Source organism: Leptonychotes weddellii, chromosome 13, assembly GCF_054177405.1.
Source record: "Leptonychotes weddellii isolate Sample4059 chromosome 13, ASM5417740v2, whole genome shotgun sequence".
NCBI lineage: Eukaryota > Metazoa > Chordata > Mammalia > Carnivora > Phocidae > Leptonychotes > Leptonychotes weddellii.
Window position 1 is genome coordinate 75,011,978 of NC_138381.1, and position 23,133 is coordinate 75,035,110.

At 48.0% G+C, this 23,133-nt stretch overlaps 1 protein-coding gene across 8 annotated transcripts in view; it reads right to left on the reverse strand.

Moving 5' to 3' along the window:
- CAMKK2 (calcium/calmodulin dependent protein kinase kinase 2) overlaps window positions 1-23,133 on the reverse strand; it is a 49,588-nt gene that overhangs the window by 12,872 nt on the left and 13,583 nt on the right. For all 8 annotated transcript variants that reach the window (XM_031031942.2, XM_081802279.1, XM_006736966.3 and 5 more), the window contains 10 exons: window positions 19,196-19,683; window positions 15,013-15,060; window positions 14,278-14,331; window positions 13,494-13,545; window positions 13,009-13,142; window positions 9,630-9,666; window positions 5,346-5,367; window positions 5,124-5,212; window positions 3,334-3,533; window positions 2,375-2,428 (listed from right to left, as the gene is read on the reverse strand). In XM_031031942.2, the coding sequence (XP_030887802.2) occupies window positions 2,375-2,428; window positions 3,334-3,533; window positions 5,124-5,212; window positions 5,346-5,367; window positions 9,630-9,666; window positions 13,009-13,142; window positions 13,494-13,545; window positions 14,278-14,331; window positions 15,013-15,060; window positions 19,196-19,683 (1,178 nt within the window). Of the gene's footprint in view, window positions 1-2,374; window positions 2,429-3,333; window positions 3,534-5,123; window positions 5,213-5,345; window positions 5,368-9,629; window positions 9,667-13,008; window positions 13,143-13,493; window positions 13,546-14,277; window positions 14,332-15,012; window positions 15,061-19,195; window positions 19,684-23,133 lie in introns of those variants that run through there.

The window sequence follows — 23,133 nt, forward strand, 5'->3', positions numbered from 1 at the left end:
TACAGGGCTAGAGCCCCTCCCAACCACACTGTGGCTTTCCTCTGCAGCTGTGCTTTAATTTACCTACGTAAACAAAATCAAAGACTCTCCCCACCCACCTGCTGGGTGAACAATAATAATACTAAGAACAATACCTAAGATGTAGCAGCAACAGTAGTGATTCGTGAGGGCTTAGGCTGGGCCAGGCCCTGGCCTGGGGTTTCTCAGCACCAATCTTCACTGGCTGTTCCCTGTCTGGAGTGTTCTTCCCACCAACATCTGCATGGCTCATTTTCTCCCATCCCTCAGGTATCTGATCAAAGCTCACCTTCTCAGGGAGGCCTTCCTGAGCTCCTGTCTAAAGCAGATCCCCCCCCCCCCACTGTCCCGTGATTTCTCATCAGAGCGCCCATCCCTGACATTATGTTACATTTGCATGCGTGTACTGTTTAGCTCCTGCGGGGGAACATCAGCTCTAAGAGGGCAGGGACTGTTGCCTGTCTTGCTCCCTGCCGTTTCTCCAGTGCCCAGGAATATCCCGGGTACAAAGCAGGGGTTTGATAAATACCTGTTGAATTAATGAATGCTTGAATTATTTCTGGTGATCCTCTCAGAGCCTTAAGAAATCATAAATATTCTTCTCATTTTACAAAAGAGAAAAACAGAAGCTCAGAGAGGTGACATGCCCCGGGGAGTATAAAGCTGGGATTTACCCAGACTGGACTGACTCTGAAGACTGTTCACACACCACTTCCCAAATGACAAATCAGTGCTCTCACTCGGGGGAGGAACCGACGACCCGGGAGGAGCTCAGGTGCTGTGCTGGAAAAAAGGAACCTCTGTGTGGGTGCTCAGAAGGTGGGAAAAGGTCACAAAATGTGACCTGGTCCTCTCCTGTCCGAGGAAAATTCTTTCATTAAGAGCAGTAACTTGAGGGCGCCTGGGTGGCTCAGTTGGTTGGGCGACTGCCTTCAGCTCAGGTCATGATCCTGGAGTCCTGGGATCGAGTCCCGCATCGGGCTCCCTGCTCAGCAGGGAGTCTGCTTCTCCCTCTGGCCCTCCTCCCTCTCATGCTCTCTGTCTCTCATTCTCTCTCTAATAAATAAATAAAATCTTAAAAAAAAAAAAAAAAAGAGCAGTAACTTGAGATAAAAGTTTGGATTGCAGAGGTATATCCATTTGATAGAACTCATTAACCAGTACACTTCAGATCTGTACATTTCATTAGATGTCAATTTTACCCCAAAAAGAAAAAAAAAAAAAAAGAACCACAAATAGTGAGCTCTAGCTAATGACTACATTCTGAAGCATCTGGAAGGAAGTGCAGAGATGTTAGCAACTTAATGTGGAATGTGTAAAAGAAAGTAAAACAAGGTGAAGATGGACAGACTTGTGATAAAGCAAATACAGTGAAATGTTTATGGCAGAAAACAGCTGGTGGCTGCGTGGGTGTTTCCCGTAGTTATTTCAACTTTGCTATATGATTGAAAATCTTCTTATCAAATATTGGTGGGGAAGACATTATAAACCACACGACCGGTTTCTTAAGCTTTCCTCCATAAAAGCACAAATTCATGAAAAGGAAAAATCCATGCTTTTATTGCTCACATAATTAATCTGAACTTCAGAGTTAAAAACTGAAGTTCCTAAATACTGATAATAAAAAACAACAACAACAAAAAACAACAACAACAACAACAAAAGAACAACAACGGGGGGGGCGGCGCCTGGGTGGCTCAGTTGGTTAAGGGGCTGCCTTCTGCTCAGGTCATGATCCCAGGGTCCTGGGATCAAATCCCGCATTGGGCTCCTTGCTCAGCAGGGAGCCTGCTTCTCCCTCTCCCTCTGCTGTTCCCCCTGCTTGTACTCTCTCTCTGTCAAATAAATAAATAAAATCCTAAAAAAAAAAAAACAACGATGAAGAGACCAGACAGCATTCCCTAAATCAATAATGTCAAATGGATTTTTCACATCCATTCCAATTCTGTCCCTCCAACAACAGCTTCTGGGGACACACTCTGCTGAGAAAAACATCAAAGCAGCACTGGGCTCAGGAAGAAAGGGTGCCAGTGGCTATTGATTTGTGATGTCTGTCTGGGGTGTCAGAGTGGGGAGAGAGGTGGCACATTTGTTGTCCTTGCCCTAAATCCATCAATTATTACAACCTCTAGAGCCTCTGCCAGTCCTTCTGTGTTAACAGATCGCTTTCCACAGATTGGACTATTCTGTACAGGTATGTACATTTGGAAAGGCACCTTTTTTTCACATTCGGGTCTAACTGTGGAAATAAAACAGTAAACTCAATGAATAAAGTCCTGTCTCCCTGCAAGGGTAACTATTAACCCAGGGGGGCTGCCCAGCAACACCCAGCAGACAGGACACCCCACCCCGTTACCTGGCCAAACACAAAGCAGTACAGCGTCACACCCATGGCCCAAACATCCAAAGCCTACAAGAAAAAGAGAGCTTCGTGTAAGGAGACAAGGGGCAGCGGGGGGGGGGGGGGGGCTGTCTATTGCTTCTGGCCGGCCAAAAATCAAATCCTCCAGCTTTCCTCTGAGGAACCACCCCTTCCTGAGTCTGGATCCACCGACTGAGGGTGAGACGGATCCTGCTCCTGGCCTCTGGGTGAGCACATGACCCAGGCCCGGCCAATAAGAGCTTCATTTCCACCAGCCATAGTGATTGGTTTAAGGATAGGCACATGACCCAGGCCTGCCCAATGAGAGCACCACTTCCCCCCCAGCCACAATGATTGGTTCAAGGATGGGCACATGGCCCAGGTTGGGCCAATCAGAGCCAATCCCGGGATTTTTGCGAGGGCTCTTCAGAAAGAGGAATGCTCGGGGAGCCTGGGTGGCTCAGTTGGTTAAGCGACTGCCTTCGGCTCAGGTCATGATCCTGGAGTCCAGGATCGAGTCCCGCATCGGGCTCCCTGCTCAGCGGGGAGTCTGCTTCTCCCTCTGACCCTCCCCTGTCTCATGCTCTCTCTCTCTATCTCATTCTCTCTCTCAAATAAATTAATAAAAAATAAATAAATAAATAAATAAATAAATAAATAAATAAAAGAGGAATGCTCTTTCTTCTCAGGTTGGTAAGCTGATAGGAAGGAACCTGGAACAGCTGGGGGTACCCACCCACCTGGGCAGGAAACCATCTCAAGAAAACAGCTGAAAGATGGAAAGATGGATTCCTGTTTGAATCCCTGTATCTAGCCAAACCGGAAGCCGCTCTTCATCTACATGATCCAATGGATTCATTGTTTAAGCCAGTTTGGGTCGGATTTCTGCCACTTAAGACTGAAAGGACCCTAACACAGGCAGAACTCAGCATCTCAGGCAGGTCCACACCAACCTTCCCAGAGAAGATCTTCCGGGTCTCCGAGAGCGACTCAGGTGCCATGAAGGCGGGTGTGCCCACGGTGTTAGAGAGGAGCGCGTCGCTGCCCTTGAACTCGTTGCTCACACCGAAGTCGGCAATCTTGATGTGCCCATCTTCTCCCACCAGGAGGTTAGAAGGTTTGATGTCCCGGTGGATGATCTTCTGGTAGTGTACTGGGGGTGGGGTGGACACCAGATGGGAGAGAGGGGGCAGGAAAACCATGTGAGGAGCTCTGCCTAGCCTCCAGAGGCCAGAAATATAGACATGGACCCCAGTGCTCTCTCACGGCCCCCAGGCCCTTCCCAGCCTTACCCTTCCAAACCTATTGGATACTCCCAGCTTTGAAAGGTAAGGGGGGACAGAGTGTGCTTAAGGAAATTACCCCATCTTCAAAAATGAGGAGTGCAACACCGATTGACAATAATAGTAACCACCTGCTCTAGTCTAAGTCGTGGGTGGGCGGTCCCTGGAGAGTTTTTGTTGAGCCTGGCTGGCTTCCAGCTAGAAGCCTCACAACTTGTGACAGTCCAACATATTTTCATTTACTAATGCCAACACTCAACCTGTTCACCACACCAGCAATGAATGGAGCAGGTCGAATGGAAGTGTGGACCACAAAGTAGGACTGGGGACCTCCTTAACTTGCTCCTGCCTGGATGTCAACCCATAGGAGAGGACATGGTCTCTCTTCCTATGGTCTGGAAGACCCAACTGCGTTTCTTTGCTGGTGGCGGTGTTGACAGTGATGAAACCAGTAATAGGGGCAGCAGCTCCATTTGTTGAGTACCCCATCTGGGGCCCAGCCCTGTGTTAAGTGCTTCCCATTTTCTCCATTTAAATCTCCCAACAATTAAATCTCCCAACAATTAAAATCTTTAAAAAAGGGCGCCTGGGTGGCTCAGATGGTTAAGCGTCTGCCTTTGGCTCAGGTCATGATCCCGGGGTCCTGGGATCGAGTCCCGCATCAGGCTCCCTGCTCCTTGGGAGCCTGCTTCTCCCTCTGCCTTTCTCTCTCGCTCTGTCTCTCATGAATAAAAAAAAAAACAAACTTTAAAATCTTAAAAAAAAAAAAACGGAGGGGGGCGCCTGGGTGGCTCAGTCGGTTAAGCATCTGCCTTCGGCTCAGGTCATGATCCTGCGGTCCTGGGATCGAGTTCCGTGTCGGGCTCCCTGCTCGGCAGGGAGTCTGCTTCTCCCTCTCCTTCTCCCCTGCTCATGCTCTCTCTCTATCTCTCTGTCTCAAATGAATAAATAAAATCTTTAAAAAAAAAAAAAATCTCCCAACAATCCTATGTGATGGGCAAGGGGAAGAGACAAAATGTTTAACAACCAGAAGCAGAAAGGACACCTGTCAGAACTACTGATATGAACTGGCTGATTTCCACCCTGGTGAGAGACACTTTATTCCCGTTTAACAGATGAGAAAACTAAGGTAACGGGAGGTGAACAGGATCCCCATCCCAGGGTTGCTGGGAATAAGGGACAATATAAATACAGCCCCTAATGGTGCCTGGTACACACAGAAAGTGCTGGGGGAAACAGTCATTATCAATACGGCTCTTAATTTTTGTGGCAGAAGAAGGGTTTCTTTTTCCATCATGAGCATGGCTTTCTGTAGCTGTCCAAGACTGCATGTCAGACAATTCTGTCTCTCACCCTCCTGCTTGCACTCCAGGAGGGAAAGTCCACTTTCCCACCTGCCATCCGCTAGTTGGGATGTTAACCAACCCTGGGTGAGAATCCTCCCACAGGCCCCCGCTTACGGTACTCTATGCCTTTGATCAGGTCCTGGAAGTAGAAACGGGCCTGGTCTTCCGAGAGTGGTTTGAGGGTGGGCACTTCCATCACAGGCCTGGAAGGTCGATGCACACATGAAAAGCAAACCAGATACACTGGCCTTCAGAACCAGGCACCACCTCCCTCGAGAAGCTCTGCGGCTTGAGAAGCTTCAGGAATCACACCCGCAAGGAAAACGGGACACTCACCCTTGGTTGACCAGTTCAAACACTGCAGGAAAGAGAAGGGGGTGAACTGTTACATTGGGAAATTGGAAATCCATCTTCCTCCTCCTCCTCCTCCTTCCCAATCGCTCACGGAAACACCAAGAAGCACAGAAACTAGTATTCGGGCTGGGGAAAGGAACAATCCACTGAGCCAAAGCTGGTCAAAGTCCTGCTCAGGAGGCTAGGGGTCAGCGATCTCTGACCCTGGTCTGACTGTACTTCTTCTAGTCCTCAAAACAGCCAAGGACCCCCTGGCCAGGGAAAACAAAGCAAGGAGACAGGAGACAGGCAGAGATGGCTCATGGGCTCCTTTCTTCTCTCCATTCATACCTTGGAGATTCCAGGGATATGACTGATACTAAACTACGTCCTCTTAGTCACACCCAGGTCCTGAGTCACCTGATGCCAAAGAACAAGACTATGGGGACACAACCCGACATCTGTTTACTTAGGCACAAAGAAAGAGCCCTAGGGGTCTTCAGAACCCTAGGAAAGTTTTGATCCAAGAAACAACAGGAACATGTTTCAACAATCCCTCCCACATCCTCCACACTGCTGTGCTGTGTCAGGCCACAGACCAAGAATGCTTATAGATTCTTCCAGCTCCTCTATGCTCTGTGGTCAGCTGGACCTCAGACTCTTTCCCGTGACTCTCAATCCAAAACAAGACTTGAGCGAGAGGTGGGGGTGGAGATTTCCTCACCACCTCAAAGGCCAATGCATCCCACGACTCCTGAACAGGGCCTTTCTTGACTCACATTCGTGCACGACCTGCAAATGCCTCCCACCAAGCCAGCTCCTTCCCAGTCCTGTACTTGCGGGGAATCCCTGCTCCAAACCACCAAGTATTAGATAAGCTGTGTCCAGGGAATGCACAGGGCTTTGTTGTTGTTGTTGGGGCTTTTTTGTTTTGTTCTTTGCATTTTTAAAAATTGAGGTGAAATTTTCCTAACATAAAATTAACTATTTTAAGATTTACAATTCAGTGGAATTTAGCATTCCCGATGCTGTGTGACTATGCCTCTACTTAGTTCCAGGAAGTTTTCAGCCCCTCATAAAGAAACCTCATGCCCATGAGTAGTCAGTCCCCTCCCTCCAGGCCCCTGGCACCCACTAATCTGATTTCTCTTTCTATGGATTTGCCTATTCTGGACATTTCACATATATGGAATCATATACTATGTGACCTTTTGTGACAGGCTTTTTCACTTAGCATCGTATTTTCAAGGTTCATTCATGTTGTAGCATCAATCAGTACTTCATCCCTTTTTTTTTTTTTTAAAGATTTTATTTATTTATTTGAGAGAGAGAGAGTGAGAGAGAGAGCCCAAGAGGGGGTAGGGTCAGAGGCAGAAGCAGACTCCCTGCTGAGCAGGGAGCCCGACGTGGGACTCGATCCCAGGACTCCGGGATCATGACCTGAACCGAAGGCAGTCGCTTAACCAACTGAGCCACCCAGGCACCCAGTACTTCATCCCTTTTTATGGCTGAATACCATTCCACTGTGTGGATATGCCACATTTTGTGTATCCAGTCATTAGCTAATGAACATTCAGGTTGTTTCCACGTTTTGGCTATTGTGAATAGTGCTGCTGTGAACATTCGTGTACAAGCATTTCTGTACAAGTACTTGTGTGGATATCTGTTTTCAGTTTTGGTGGGTATATACCTAAGAGTAGAATTACTGGGTAATGTTGAATAATTATTTTAATTTTGTCCTGCTTGGACAAACATAACTGGGAACATGAAACTATCCTATAGGAAGTGAAAAACACAGTGAATTTCAAAATCAAGTGGAGAATAACTTTGGCGCTCTCTGTTGTTCTAGAATCATCTACCCACATTGGAGTTGCTTACAGAAGAAACCAAAAGGATGGTTTCAAAGATCTCCAAGGGCTCAGGTGGCTGAGAGACAAGAGCCGGCTCCTCAGATAAAAAGAAGACCAGAAAAGGAACTTAACTCCCTCAGGCCCCTCCCTATCTTCAGGTTCATCAACCAGTGTTGGGCAAACCCAAGCTAGGGCAGATCTGCCGTGGCTTCAGGCTATGGTTAGAAGCAAAAAGCAACAGCACTTGAAGGGAAGGTTTCCACAGACAGGAGCGCTGGTCCCTTCAGCTCTGGCCTATCCCACCTTTGTTCTGGAAGACTTAACTTCCAAGAGCTGCTTCAGGAATTTCTGTGCTTCCTCCTAAGCACCATAACTTGGTTGGCATGGAGGGAGCTAGTTATTAGTGACTGAAAACACAGCCACCCAGGCGCCCCTCTCACGTAATTTTTTAAAGTTAACCTATCTAGGGGCACCTGGGTGGCTCAGTCAGTTAAGTGTCTGCCTTTGGCTCAGGTCATGATCCTGGGGTCCTGGGATCGAGCCCCACTTCCTTCGAACTCTCTGCTCAGCAGGGAGTCTGCTTCTCCCTCTCTCTGCCCCTCCCCCTGCTCGTGCTCTCTCTCTCTCAAACAATAAAATCTTAAAAAAAAAAAAATAAAGTTGGGTGCCTGGGTGGCTCAGTCGTTAAGCGTCTGCTTTCGGCTCAGGTCATGATCCCAGGGTCCTGGGATCGAGTCCCACATCAGGCTCCCTGCTCGGCAAGAAGCCTGCTTCTCCCTCTCCCATTACCCCTGCTTGTGTTCCTGCTCTCGCTCTCTGTCAAATAAATAAATAAAATCTTTAAAAAAAATAAAATTAAATAAAATAAAGTTAACATATCTGATGTTATTTACTGTGTAGCCTCAAAATTGTTTCTATAGGAAGATTTTATAAGTTCTAAAATTTACAAATAAACTGGCAAAAAAGAGTTCTAAAATTTGAACATGGAGTGCACATTAGATGCTCTTAGGGAACTGGCATTAACTTTTTCAGATGTAATAATGGTATTGTGACCACACAGGAGAATGTCTCTATGTGAGATGCACGCTGAAGTATTCAGAGGCTGAAGTGTCAAGATGTCTGCCACTTTACATTTTGGATAGTTCAGCAAAAAAAATACAGAAATGGATGGGTGGGTGGCTAGGCTGATAAAGCAAATCTGACAAAAAAATTATTAACTGTTGAATCTGGGTGGTAGGTATACAGGTATTCATTGTACTATTCTTTCAACTTTTCTGTAGGCTTAACATTTGTCATAATGAAAACCTGGGGCGGGGAAGAGGAGGGGGAAATGAAAAATAAAATGTCCTAAGCTGCAACGCTTCCTCGGAACTGAACCATAGCAACTCTGTGAGGAGAAAGTGAGCTCTGAGCTGTTTTCAAACCAGACCCCATATAATCACTCCTTGTGCAACAAAGGATCATCCCCGTGCTCATCCAGGAGACTTCTAGATTCCAGGCTGGGCTCGTGCCCACTCTCCTCACCTCCTTGATACCCCTCCCGGCTGTCATCTGTCATCTGCTCATTTGAATGCCCACCCAAGCCATATTGCAAGGACATGTGACCTGTCAATCATGCATTCCTGGGCCCAACAGTCTGCTATCTAGTTTTGAATTAGTCCTGCCCTTCCTTCCTTCATCAGTATCTATGCTTAGAGCTGACAGAGCACTGTCCCATGTCCTCACCAGTTTTTAAAAATCAAATCTCTGAGGACATGCCTGAGTCCTTCCATTTCTTTGTGCAGTGCCCTCCAAGGCTCCAAATGCCCCACCGTGGCCTCAGGCTCTCCATCCTCATCCCCATCCCCTCTCCCTGGTTTACTCTGTCCCAGCCACATTTTTCTCAAACACGCTAAGCTCTCACCAGCCTCAGGGCCTTTGCACCAGCTGTTCCCTTTGCCTGGAATGCTCTTCCCCACATGTAACAGGACTGTGTCTTTGACACTCAGGTGCCAAATCATCACCTCATATGTGAAGTGGCCCCTCAATCCCTCTCTCTCACGTCATCCTATTTAACCTTCTTCAGAGGATCTACTGAACTTAACTGATTTATTTAGTTGTTGACTATCTGTCTTCCTTGACTAAAATGTCAGCCTCAGAAGAGCGGGAGCCTCATCTTTCTCACTCACCGCTGCATCCTTAGTGCCTAGAACATGCTCAGCATTGGCAGGTGCTCAATAAATACTTGCAAGTGAATGAACAGGACCTCCAGAGAAGTCCCAGCAAGAACTCCCTTCCACCTCCTGCTTCAAACCAGGGCTGCAGCCTCACATGTGACTCACTGTGGTGCCCAGCTTTGGCGGGGGATGCCAAGGACAGGGAATGCTCCAGAGGACCCCTGGGCTTTGGCAGGTGCACCTGCCTGAGCAAAGGTGGCGGATGGCAAGGGCTCTCTTACCCATGTACAGATGGTCTTCATTGGGGTCATCCAGGACCTATTGGCACAGCCACACGGAACAGGCCGGAGATGAGGAGCAGGGGAGAGGAAGAGAGAGAAATGATATGAGCAGGGAGGAGGCAGCATCCACATGACTGCATTTGCCAACAGGAGGGCTGTGCTTTCCACTGGTTTTCCTGGTTAAGATGAAGGGCACAGGAAAAAACCCAGAGTGTGTGATCCAAATGGCCATCTGGAAAATAGCCACATTCTAGCCCAATCCTCAAGGGTCCAAAACACCTAGAAAAGAGGTTACAAAAGGGAGGGGCAAATTCCTCCCCTGGGAAATGGGGGCGCCCGGCTGGCTCAGTTAGTCGAGCAAGCAACTCTTGATCTCAAGGTCGTGAGTTTGAGCCCCACATTGAGAGTAGAGATTACTTAAAAAAAAAAAAAAAAAAATTTCTTTTTTTTTTTTTAAAGATTTTATTTATTTATTTGACAGACAGAGACACAGCGAGAGAGGGAACACAAGCAGGGGGAGTGGGAGAGGGAGAAGCAGGCTCCCCGCAGAGCAGGGAGCCCGATGCGGGACTCGATCCCAGGACCATGGGATCATGACCCGAGCTGAAGGCAGTCGCTTAACCAACTGAGCCACCCAGGCGCCCAAAAAAAATTTCTTTTTTTAAAATTCCTCCCCTGGGAAGTGTCTCAGTTTCAGTAAGAATCCCACCCGTCTCCTAGGAGACAGAGGACTGATCCTCAGGGTGAAAATGCAAATCCTGTCTGGGCTCTTCTGACTCCTCCATGAAGTGCCCCCTGACCTCCTGCCCCTGTAAGAAAAGACGTCCCCCTGCCCGGAACCGCCATGGCATGTCCTCGCTCTCCTCTCACGGCCATCCTGCTTTCAGCTCGTCACCTATGTCTATCTTGTCCGTCTCTGCAAACAGCTGTATCCGCTTGAGTTGCCCCCGTGGTGCCCTATACAGGACAAGGCTCATAGTCGGTGCTCAGGAAATGCCTGATGAATGTCCATGGCCATCTGATGAATGTCTGAGGTCTGTCCAACAGGCAAGCTGGCAACCAGTCTTGTTGGGTGGACAGGTCAGATGCCACAGGGCAGTGGGGGCCAGGGAGATCATGCCAGGACCCAGAGCCACTCACTAAACCAAGTGTCCTTGAGCTTCCTCTAAGACGGCTGACTCCAGCCATCAGCGAACTGAGACTGTGAAACTCAGCGTGACAGGTGAAGACAGCCTGCAGCCACCGTCCCTCTCCTTCTCTCCTTGGCTAGACTGGTCCTCCTGCCTCTTCCCACATCATCCTCACCTTCCCCAGTCAACCAAGATCCACAGGACGAGAGCTCTGAGAAAGAGATGCACCCTAGGCTCCCACCTGGAGCGCTAAGCCCTGCCCTGTCGGGGGAGTCAGACCCAGGGCATGGCCCACCTAGAGCCCATACCTGAAAAGCCCCAGGAGGGCACGGCTACTAACCCTCACACCCACCAAAGTCAGGAATATACCCCCAAACAGAGGGCACCGGCCCTTTGCACATGCTGTTCCTTCCTCTGCGATGCCCTTCTCTGTCCTTTCCCTGTTATCTCCATCAGGGAACAACCGGGGTAATCTCAAACATCCTTTCCCTGAAAAGCCTTCCTCAGCTGTTTGGGCTGGCTGGCTGCTCGCACTCCATGCTCCTGCAGCACGACGAACACCCGTCCAATTACGTACTTTATCACATGCCATTTACAAGTCCTGTCATCTAGGCCAGAGGTGCTCCAAATGTAGTTCGCGGACTTCTAGGGATCCTCAAGATGCTTTCGGGGAGATCATGAGGTCAAAACGATTTTCACACTAAAACTAAGATAAGGAGCACTGGGTAGCTCAGTCGTTTAAGCGTCTTGCCTTTGGCTCAGGTTATGGTCCCTTGGTCCTGGGATCGAGCCCGGCGTCCGGCTCCCTGCTCAGCGGGGCGCCTGCTTCTCCCTCTCCTCCTTGCTCATGCTCTCTCGGTATCTCTCTCTCTCTCTCAAATAAATAAAAATAAAATCTTATTGGGGCGCCTGGGTGGCTCAGTTGGTTAAGCGTCTGCCTTTGGCTCAGGTTGTGATCCCAGAGTCCTGGGATCAAGCCCCGCATTGGGCTCCCTCTTCAGCCGGGAGCCTGCTTTTCTCTCTGGCCCTCCCCTGCCCAGCTCGTGCTCTCTCTCTATTTCTCTGTCTGAAATAAATAAATAAAATCTAAAAAAATAAAATAAATAAATAAAAAATAAAGTAAAATCTTATTTTAAAAAGTAATAAAATAAAATAAATAAAACTAAGATAATATTTGCCCTTTCTACTCGCATTCTCTACTAGTAGAGAAACAAGAAACCACATGGCATGCAAAATCACCACAGCTGAATGCAAGAGCAGATATGAGAATCCAGCCATCTTCTATTAAGCCAGACGTCAACAACAACAAAAATTTGCAAAAATGTGAAATGCCAGGGCGCCTGGGTGGCGCAGTCCGTTAAGCATCCGACTCCTGGTTTCGGCTCAGGTCATGATCTCAGGATCCTGGAATCGAGCCCTGTGTTGGACTCCACACTCATCGCAGAGTATGCTTGGGACTGTCTCTCCCTCTCCCTCTGCTCCTCCCCACCGTGCTCTCTCTCTACCTCTCTCTAAAATAAATAAATTTTTAAAAAATAAAATGTAAAACGCCACTCTTCTTAAAATTTTTTCAGAAAATATACTTATTTTTCATAAAAATATACTGTTATATAATGGGATTGTTGTTTTTAAATGAATTAATAAATAATTTTTAAGCTTCTCAGTTTTAAATCTTAATATGGCAAATAATAATAAATACAACCCACATATGCAAAACTTTTTTGGGGCCTTCAATAATTTTGAAGAACATAAAGGAATCCTGAGACCAAAAACTGTGAGAACTGCGGATCTAGAACAGGGGACGGCAAATATAGCATGCAAGCCAAATCTGGCCCTCTGCCTGTTTTTTGCAAATAAAGTTTTATTAGAACACAGCCATGCCCATTTGTTTACATGCATATGGCTGCTTTTGTGCTAAAACCACATATAGAGAGAGAGAGAGAGAGAGAGAGAGAGAGAACCAGCTCCAAAGACAAAAATGGATAAAGGGCAAGTCTCGGTATCCCTCTGACCTTCAATTTTTTTATCTGTAAAATGGGAATAATAAATAGTCTTAGGGAAGGGTGAGGATAACATGAAAGAACAGGGGTGAAGAAACCTAGAGCAATAAATACTACTTAGCTCTGCAACAGCTGTTTAACATGGTATGGCTCTCCCTAGAAACTAGTGGTGCAGCGTTTGGGTAATAACAGAGCTGGGCCTGGACAATCACCATTCTTGCCTCCCTCCTCCCTGTCCCCCTAGCTCACCTCCACCAGCTTCACCACATTGGGGTGGTCTAGCTTCTTGAGGATGGCGATTTCCTGGTACACCTGCTCAATGGGGCCCCTAGGCTGGATGCAGCCTCCAGGGGCTGGCCGAGTGCCTCGGGGCGGGGGGCGACCTGGAGGAGACACAGACCATCCCAAGGTCAGGGCAAAAAGCTTTTCCTCTGCAAATGGGGGGGCAATGCAAGTGAGGGGGTCTCGGCAGGGCTGGAGTGGCTGATGCCACCAGGGGCCGTAAGTAGCTTGCTCCTCTCATCTGTCTCTTCTGCTGCTGAAAATCAGTGAGGCTGGAGACCCAGCCCCCTTGCTCAGCTTTCTGTCCCCTCCTTCCCACGCCATACCCCAGGCCATAGTGACAGGAGTCTTCGAGGCCTCTACCCGGGCACTCTGCAGGGGACACCATTCAGTGGGATCTTCTTTGTCATGCCCCAGCCCTGCACCTAAGAACAAAGGCCCACCAAACTCACGTGGAAAGCCCGCCTGTCGGATCAGCTTCTTTTTGGACAGCACCTTCATCGCCTATGGGAGAAAAGACCCCACGTCTCAGTTAAAATGGAGAGGAAGGAGGAGGGAGAGTTCCCTCCACTCCTAGGCCAGCCAAAGCTCTTGGCTTCCTGGCAGCCTCAGGACAATGTAGTGAGTGCTTCGTCATCAGAGTGGGTCAAGCAGCTGCGGGTGGCCGGGGGCTGGACTGCCAGGGTCCCCCCAGCCCTGAGGGTGCTTCTGAGGTTCCTGGTCCTCTTTCCTAGCTGGGACCACAAGCCTTGGGACTCGATACAAGTGAATCAAGACACTAGTGAGCTGGAGTGATGGACGAGGGACAGGCTGTTCTACACATGGGGAAACTGAGGCTCAGGTGTTATGTCACTTGGCCAAGGACACACAGTTGGCAGATGGGAGAGCCAGAATTTGAACCCACACCGGACTGACCCCAAAGCCTCAGCTACAAGGGCAATTTGTCTCACTACCACCTGGTTCTTGGTGCTATGAAGGATGTAGAAATGGTAGCCCAGAGTAAGGCTATGAGACATTTACTGAATTTACACATTTTCTTTCTGAGCCAATCACTTTGCCTCCCCATTTCCACATCCATATAATGGGAACACCACTTCCTTCCTAATGCACGAAATGAAATGACTTAAGAATAAAATGAGACAACAGCGAAGAAAATCTTCCAGGAAACCAAGTTCTGGAAAGGAGGCTTTTGCTTTGGACAATGGTGAGGGCAGGGAAGGGGACATGGATACTCACGTAATAGGTATTGTCATTTTCATTGTAGGCCAACTTGACCACACCATAGGAGCCCTGGATAAAGGGAGATGCCCATGACATACTATCCAGAAGTTACAATCTGCAAAATGAGGACCCTAATACAGGGGCTGCAAATCAGCGGCCAAATGGCCAAATCTGCTCTGCAATTACATTTTATTGCATCTGCAGTTTTTAGAAAGTTTGAATTAGCTGCCAACATTTAAAAACAGAAAGATCAGATATAAAATCTAAAATCTCAGCTTCTTTTGAAAAAAATCAGATCTGTCCATTATGGACCCATAATCATTTCTACATGTTAACAGTTTGCCACAGTCCTCACCACTCCCTACTGCCTTAGACCTAGCATGCTTTGCTCATTTATATTACTCACTTGCTTTCTACTGGCATTTGAATTTTTGACCCCTGCAAAGATACTGCCCATTGGCTGAAATAAAAGCAAAAATAGATGTGAGAGTACCTTAGAGGGGAAAAAAAAAAAACACTAATGTTGGTGATATGGAATTCCCTCGAAGCTGTCTGAGCTTTTGTGGAAACACATTAATATTATGATGTAGAAAGACAATAAACCAGATGGACCACTGATGACAAAACCCTCCCCCACAATCTCGCCTCCAAGGACTTCTTCCCACTCCCAGCTCTGGCAGGTTCCCTCCACTGTATCGGAGACATTTCTTGGTAGATGTAGAAAACCAGCCTGGCTCCTGGGATATTTACCTTTCCAATTTCATCCTTCAGCGTGTACTGATTCAGCTGTACACAATCCTGGAAAGTTAAGTAGAAACACACAGTATATGAATTGTAAGTTTGCACCTCAATATGTTTTTCACAAAACAAACACATGAACCAGGACCCAAATCAGGAAAGAGAATTTTCCCAGCCCCCTAGAAGCATCTCCCAGGGTGACCACTACCCTGACTTCTAACAGCAGAGTTTTTGTACATTGCAAAAAGGTGATCATACAGTATGTACTCTTTTAATACCCATTTTTTTTAAGATTGTATTTATTTTTGACAGAGAGAGAGAGTGTACAAGCGGGGGAAGCAGCAGGCAGAGGGAGAGGGAGAGGGAGAAGCAGGCTCTCTGCTCAAGAAGGAGCCCGATGTGGGGCTCAATCCCAGGACCCTGGGATCATGACCTGAGTCGAAGGCAGACGCTTAACCATCTGAGCCACCCAGGCGCCCCCTTAATACCCATTTTTAAGAGGTGTTCCCAAAATGTTGATTTTAAATTAAACAAGTAATCCTATCTAAGGACTATGCTGTCCTATAAAAACATAAAGTGACATAAAGGAGAGAATATCTGACCGTGAGGCTGACAATGGTTTCTTAACGGTTTCTCAAAGGTTCTTTTTGTACAAAAGTACAAGATATAAAAGGCAACAAGTGATAAACTGGATTTCATCAAAATTAAAACCTTTGCTCTTTGAAAAAAAAAAAAAACAGCAACAAAAAAACTTTTGCTCTTCGAGACACTCACTATTAAGGAAACAAAAGGTAAGCCACAGCCTGAGAGAAACTATTTGCAACACATCAGACTGGCATCCAGACAGATAAAGAACTATTATAACTCATTAATAACAACACCCTCATCTTAAAAATGAAGATATACAAATGATCAGTAAGCACATGAAAAGAGGCTCAAAATAAAAAAGGAGGCTCAACATCATGAATCATGGGGGAAATGTAAATTAAAACCACACCCATTAGCTTGGCTAAAATCCAAGACTGACCATACCAAGTGTTGTCAGAATAATGTAGGGCATGGAGAAGCTTTGCACACTGTTGGTAGGAATTTAAAATGGTGCAGCCCCTTCGGAAAACAGTTGGGCAGTTTCTTAACAAACACCTCCTCCAGGACATAGCCATTCTGCCCCTAGCTGTTCATCTAAGAGGTGTGAAAACTCGTGTCCGTGCAAAGACTTGCAGACAAATGTTCGAAAGAGCTTCACGTGTAATAGTCAAAACACTGGAAACAACTCAAACGCCCACTGACAGATAAACAGTGGTCAACAAACAGTGGTCCATTGCAGACAACGGAGTGCTAGTTAGCCGTAAAAAGGAAGCATGCAACAACACGGACAAATCTCGAAATCATCATGCCGTCAAAGAAGCTAAGCCCCAAAAAGAGTACATACTAGATGATTCCACTTACATAAGGTTCTTGAACTTGCAAACTAATCTACAATGCTAAAAAGCAGGTCAGCGGTTACCTGGGTAAGGGGAAGAAGGGGGAGGATGTGCCGTCGGGTGTGTGGGGAAGGTTTGTGATCCTGACTGGGGCCATGGTTTCACAGACGTATGCATATATCAGCACTGATCATATTGTACACTTGAAATATGTGCACTTCGTTTTACTTCAATTATACCTCAACATATTAGGGAGGAAATGTTAGGTGATACAAGAAGTAAAACTGGGAAAAGAAACATGATAGAAAATAACACTTCCAGTGTTACAGATAAGCCCAACACTTCCCTTGAACCCCCCATCCCAATTCTAACCCTTTCCCCGAACCTTGACATCGGTTTGGTGCATAAACTTCCAGGCCTTTCTCTATGTAAATGCACGCATACATGCACCTGTTGAAAATACAGAGCATCGTTTTGGGATGGGGTTTGGGAGGCAAAAATGACGTCACACTAGATCATTTCTCTCTCAACGTCACTGGAGACAGTTACATGTCTGAGTGTACACACCGACCTGCGTCTTTTGACCTGCTGTATAGCACTCCTCGGCTCACAGAGCCCTCCCTTCACCACTAGGTTGCTTCCTCTGTTTCTTTCCAGTGTTGACTGTATTCCCATGAGTCCTAGAGGGATGTGACAGGCTGAAGTGGGGCCCTGCAGAGTTGTCCTAAGGGGTCTCACTGCCCCTAATCTAAGCCCCAAACGCTGCTGAATTCATCTTCCAGATTCCACTCTGATCCCATCAGGCCCTGATGCTTCCAGGGTCAAGTCCTGACTCCACTCCTCTGACCTTGGCAGAGTCACCTAATTGCCAACCAAATACCAGGCTCCCCTTTCTTCCTTTTTTTTTTTTTTTTTTTTTAAAGATTTTATTTATTTATTTGAGAGAGAGAGAATGAGAGACAGAGAGCACGAGAGGGAAGAGGGAGAAGCAGACCCCCCGCCGAGCAGGGAGCCCGATGCGGGACTCGATCCCGGGACTCCAGGATCATGACCTGAGCCGAAGGCAGCCGCCCAACCAACTGAGCCACCCAGGCGCCCCTCCCCTTTCTTCCTTATAAATGGATAGCTGGGTGGCAATGTACCAGGCTGGAAAACTGCATTTCCCAGCCTCTCTTACAGCTAGGGGTGGCCACATTGTCTATGTTCTGGGTAGCGGGAGTAGGCAGAAGTTGTTGGGTAGAGTTTCCAGGAAAAAGGACTGACTTAGACAGCAGATGACTTTAGCTCTTCTTCCCTATTCCTTCTTCTTGTCTGGAATGAAGCTGTGAGGGCTACAGTCACAGCAGCCATCTTGAGACCATGAGGTTTTAAGGACAACAACAACAACAGGACCACCACACAGGTCCCAAAAGCCTACCTCCAGATTTATTTTACATGATAAATAAGCCCTACTGTGTTAAAGCCACTTCTGTAGTGAAGGGTGGTGTGTCTCTATTTCTCTAGGCTGACTCAACTCTAACTGAAATAAACCCAAACTCTCCCTCTAGCCCTGCTGCCGCAGTGCTCCCCACATGGGCCCTATTCTTCAGCTAGCTGAACCCCTGATTGCCCTTCCCCCCACACCCTGACTTCTACCCCTGGGCCTTTGCTCACGCTGTGCATTCCCTTGCAGTGAACTCTCTGTGTGTACCCATCTCCAATTATGAAAATCCTACCTAGCCCTCAAAATATAGTTAAATACCGGCCCCTTTAGAAAGCCATTCTTGATATCCATGCTTCTCCCAATTAAATTCATTCATTCCTTCAACAAATATTTTTGTGTTCCTACTATGTGCACTGGGTGCTGGGAACATGATGGTGACAGGACTGTTCCTTCTGAGCTTACATTCTAGCTGGGGAGACAGGCCTAAAACAACTCAACAGACACACAGATAATCAGATGGTGATGGGTGTCGCATCAACAGGGTGACAGGGGAGAGAGGCTGAGGGCTGAGGCTGCTTACAGAGGGCAGTCTGAGAGGCCCTTCAGAGGAGGAGACATTTGAGTTGGGAGACAGACCTGCAAAGACAGGGGGGCCAGAAGGGGGGGTCCAAGCACAGAGGACAGCAGGGGTAAAGGCCTAATGGAGGGAATGAGCGTGAATATCTGAGGAATACAAAGAAGGCAATGTGGATGGAGCCCTGTGAGCCGGCAGCAGAAAGGCAGGAGATGGGGCGGGAGAGGGGGCAGGGGCAGATCACTCAGGCCCAGTGTGCCCTAGTGGTGCTCTGAGTTCTAACCTACCTCCCAGAAGTTTTCAATAAGGATCAAAAGAGAAATACACACCGAGGGCTGAGAGCCGTGCCTGGTGCCCTGCTGCTGGGCCGGGTCGCTTCTCACTGACCGCCAGCCCCGCACAACTCCATCCACCAGTGCCTGCATCTCGGCTGGACGCTCTCTGTGGCCCCAGAGCTGCTGTGCCCACTCTCAGGGCAGGTCACCTGCCCCCAGAAGCCCCCACCAGCAACTGCCAGGAGTTGGTATGAAAGGCCCAGCTCCCTTGGCCCTCCGGCCGGATAACTCTGAGGTACAGGACTTTCCACACTGTCAAACAGGGTTCCCCAGAGATGGAGCCCCAGTTGCGCATGGCGGCAACCGGTTCCCTCGGGCACCCTTGTAGACCTCCTTCTCTTCCCCCCTCACTTCCCACCCCCACCTGGGTTTCCTAGGGTCACGTCCCAAATGGACGCCACCTAACAGAGGACCGCGCGGGCTCGGCCAGCTCACACACCTGCATGCCAGTGATGGAGACATGGTGGGACTCCACGGTGCGCCGCCGGGGCAGCCGCGGCGAGGACTGCGGGGAGCCCACCGGCGAGTGGGGCAGGGCCGCGTAGACGCAGCGTCCGTTCGCATCCAGCTGGGACCGCTCCTGCAGGGAGAGCTTGCGACTGCACAGCTGGGGCCGGGCCTGGGGCCCGGAGGCGGAGGCGTCGAGGGGTCCCTCTCGGCCATCGGCCTCCTGGGGCCGGTCCCGGGCCGGGCCGCGGTCCACTGCGCAGCCCGGCTCACACTCGGTGACCACGATGAAGGACTCCATGCCCAGCCGGATGCTCAGGGACGAGAGGCCCTGCAGGGCCTCACAGGGCTTCTGGCCTTCGCTGCCGCCGCCGCCCCCCAGCTCATCCTGAAGGGCGGCCGGGTCGCTGCTGGGCTGGCTAGAGACGCATGATGACATGGTGCGCGCGCCCGGGCACTCCCATCCGGCAGCAGGGCCACCTGCGGAGAGAGGAAGGGTCAGCCGCCCACTGCGGGCAGGACAGGGGAAGCGGGCTGCCCCCGGGCACCGCGGGGACCTCCTTCCCGCCTCCTGTGGACAGCCTTAAAAAATCTTGCAAAACATGGGGGCGCCTGGGTGGCTCAGCTGGTTAAGCGACTGCCTTCGGCTCAGGTCACGATTCTGGAGTCCTGGGATCGAGTCCCGCCTCGGGCTCCCTGCTCGGCAGGGGGTCTGCTTCTCCCTCTGACCCTCTTCCCTCTCGTGCTCTCTGTCTCTCATTCTCTCTCTCTCAAATAAATAAATAAAATCTTTAAAAAAAAAAAAATCTTGCAAAACATGTTGTGATAATGATCTTAAGTCTATACAGAAGAGCCTACTCCACATTTCCTTATTTGAAAAGCCCCTCCTCACACACAGACGAAATCCAAACTCCATCTCTGTAGGAACCAAGTATGAGAAAACCCCAAAATAGAGTAAGCCTGCCCCCTACAGAGGCGGCAGCTACTTCCAGCTCAAGCCGCTTGTTGCTAAACTGGGATTTGGGCCTAGAATTGCCTGTTTCCCCCCACCCCACCACCACTTTTTTTTTTTTTTTACCTATTTATTATTTCATGTTTTCCTAGTTCAGCATGCTAGCTGGTGCCTGCCAGGCAAAAGGCAAACATGAAGTGGAAGGTTGACATCGGAGCACCTGGCTGGCTCAGCTGGTAGAGCATGCAACTCTTGATCTCAGGGTCGTGAGTTCAAGCCCCACAATAGGAGTGAAAAGAAAAAAAAGGTTGACATCAAATAGTTCTTCGAGGGGTTCCTCAAAAAGCCTAGACGGAGAATGACCACATGATCCAGCAAGTGTTTCTAGGTACACACCTGAATAGCACTATTCACCATAGCCAAAAGGGAAAACAACCTCCATGTCCATCAACAGCTGAATGGATAAGCAGAATGTGGTCTAACCACACAATGGAGTATTATTCAGCCATTAAAGGAATAAAGTACTGACACGTTCTACAGTCCGAACGAAGCCCAAAAACATCATGCTAAGTGAAGGAAGCCAGACCCCAAAGATCATGTATGTATAATTCTCTTTAACTGAAATTTCTAGAATAGGCAAATCCATAGAAACAGAAAGTAGATTAGTCGTTGCCTAGGACTGAGGAGGTGTTGGGGAGAATGGGAGTGACTACTAATGGGTACGGGTCTCCTGGGGTGATGAACACATTCTGGAATTAAACAGACGTGGTGACGGCACAAAACTGTCAATGTACTAAGTGCTGCTGAAGGGTTCATTTTTAAGCGGCGAAGTTCATGTTATGTGAATTAAGAAAAAAAAAAAGTTGGCACTTCCTTAGACTGTCAATTCCTTCCGTCTCTGGGACAGATCATTAACCTTTGGTTCATGTGTTTGACAAATTCTGCTGGACAAATGTCACAGATGCCACTAGGATTCAGGGAGTACATCCTAATGGTGGCAGCTCCAGACTGATCACCCACATCACAAAGGTGCCAGGCAAACAGTGGCGCTGAGTAGAGAGATTTTATGAATGAATAAAAGGGTATCTCTTTATGACGCTGTGTGGCAGTGAGGGGATAGGGAGGAAGGTGCAGATGGGAGCAGAAAGCCAGTGTGCTTCCTGGAGGAGTTGGGTGAGGGACAGACAAATGCCACTTGCCTTCTTGGGATAGTCCTGTAAGAAGTATTTATGGAACAGCTTGCTTCTATGTCCGGCAATCTGGACAGTAACCTAGGTGGATGGGGTCTGTGCTCTTGTGGAGGAGGGAAAGATCAATGGGAAAAGCATTAACAAAATCATTGCAGCATCCTAGGTACAGTTTATGAACAAGGAGTTCACGGTAAAAGAGTGACAAAGAAAGCCATCATGGGACAAGATGCTCAGCCTCAGCTAGGTTAGAGAAGGGCAAATTTAAACTACAGTGAAATGGTCTGGTGGGTCCTCAAAAAGTTAATTGCAGAATGACCACAGGATCCAGCAATTCCTTTCCCAGGTATGTACCCAGGAGAATTAAGTAGGGATCCAAATAGCTACAAATACACCCTTGCTCCTGACAGCACTATGCACAGTCAAAAGGTGGAAACAACCCAAGTGTCCATCAACTGTGAATGGATAAAAGAATGTGTTCTATCCATATGATGGAGTATTATTCAGCCATAAAAAGGAATGAAGTTCCAACACATGCTACACCCATGGATGAACTCTGAAAACATGCTAAGTGAAACAAGCCAAATATTAAAGGACAAATACCGTATGATTGCAATTATATGAGGGACCTAGAATAGACAACATCATACAGACAGAAGAGAGAGGGTACCTCTCTCCTCAGGGAGAGAGGAACAGGGAGTCACTGTTTAAGGGGTACAGAGTTCAGGGCGCCTGGGTGGCTCAGTTGGTTAAGCGTCTGCCTTCAGCTCAGGTCATGATCCCGGGGTCCTGGGATCAAGTCCTGCATCAGGCTCCCTGCTCAGCGGGGAGCCTGCCTCTCCCTCTACCTCTCCCACTCCCCCCTGCTTATGTTCCCTCTCTCTCTATCAAATAAATAAAATCTTAAAAAAAAAAGGGGGGTACAGAGTTCAGTGTGGAGTGACGAAAAAGTCCTGGAAAATAGACAATGGTGATGGTTGAACAAGACTGTGAACGTCATTAATGCCACTGAGCCGTACACCTAAAAATGGTGAAAGTGGTAAATTTTGTGTTATGTATATCTTACCAAAATTAAGAAAATAATAATAATAATAAAACTATAAGGAATTACTACTTTTTCAACTATCAGATTGACGACGACGAAAAGTATCATCGTAGCACTATTTTGGTGAGGCTATGGGTAGCATGAATTGGTACCATCCTCATGAAAGGAAACTCACCAATATCTGACAAAATTCCAAATGCACATACCTTTGACTTAGCAATTCCACACCTGAGTATTTATCCCACAGAAGACAACCTCACACATAAAAAAAATGATGTATTTTGATAGTGTGGTTTGAAATGACCATCCACAGGGGACTGAGTAAATAAGATTAGGTACATGTATCCCAGGAGAAAACCATGCCTTTATTTTAAAAGAGGTGACTCTACACAGCCTGATATGAATTAGCTCTAAGGCACACTGTTACATGGACAAAACCAAAGCATTAGTATGTTGCTGTTTTGGCATAGCGGGAAAAAGGCCATACATGTGAAGTAACTGTATATGCAACAGCGTATTTCCGTAAAGATATACAAGAAAATGGTTAGGGGCGCCTGGGTGGCTCAGTCGTTAAGCGTCTGCCTTCGGCTCAGGTCATGACCCCAGGCTCCTGGGATGGAGCCCCGCATCGGGCTCCCTGCTTGGCGGGAAGCCTGCTTCTCCCTCTCCCACTCCCCCTGCCTGTGTTCCCTCTCTCGCTGTGTCTCTCTCTGTCAAATAAATAAATAAAATCTTTAAAAAAAAAA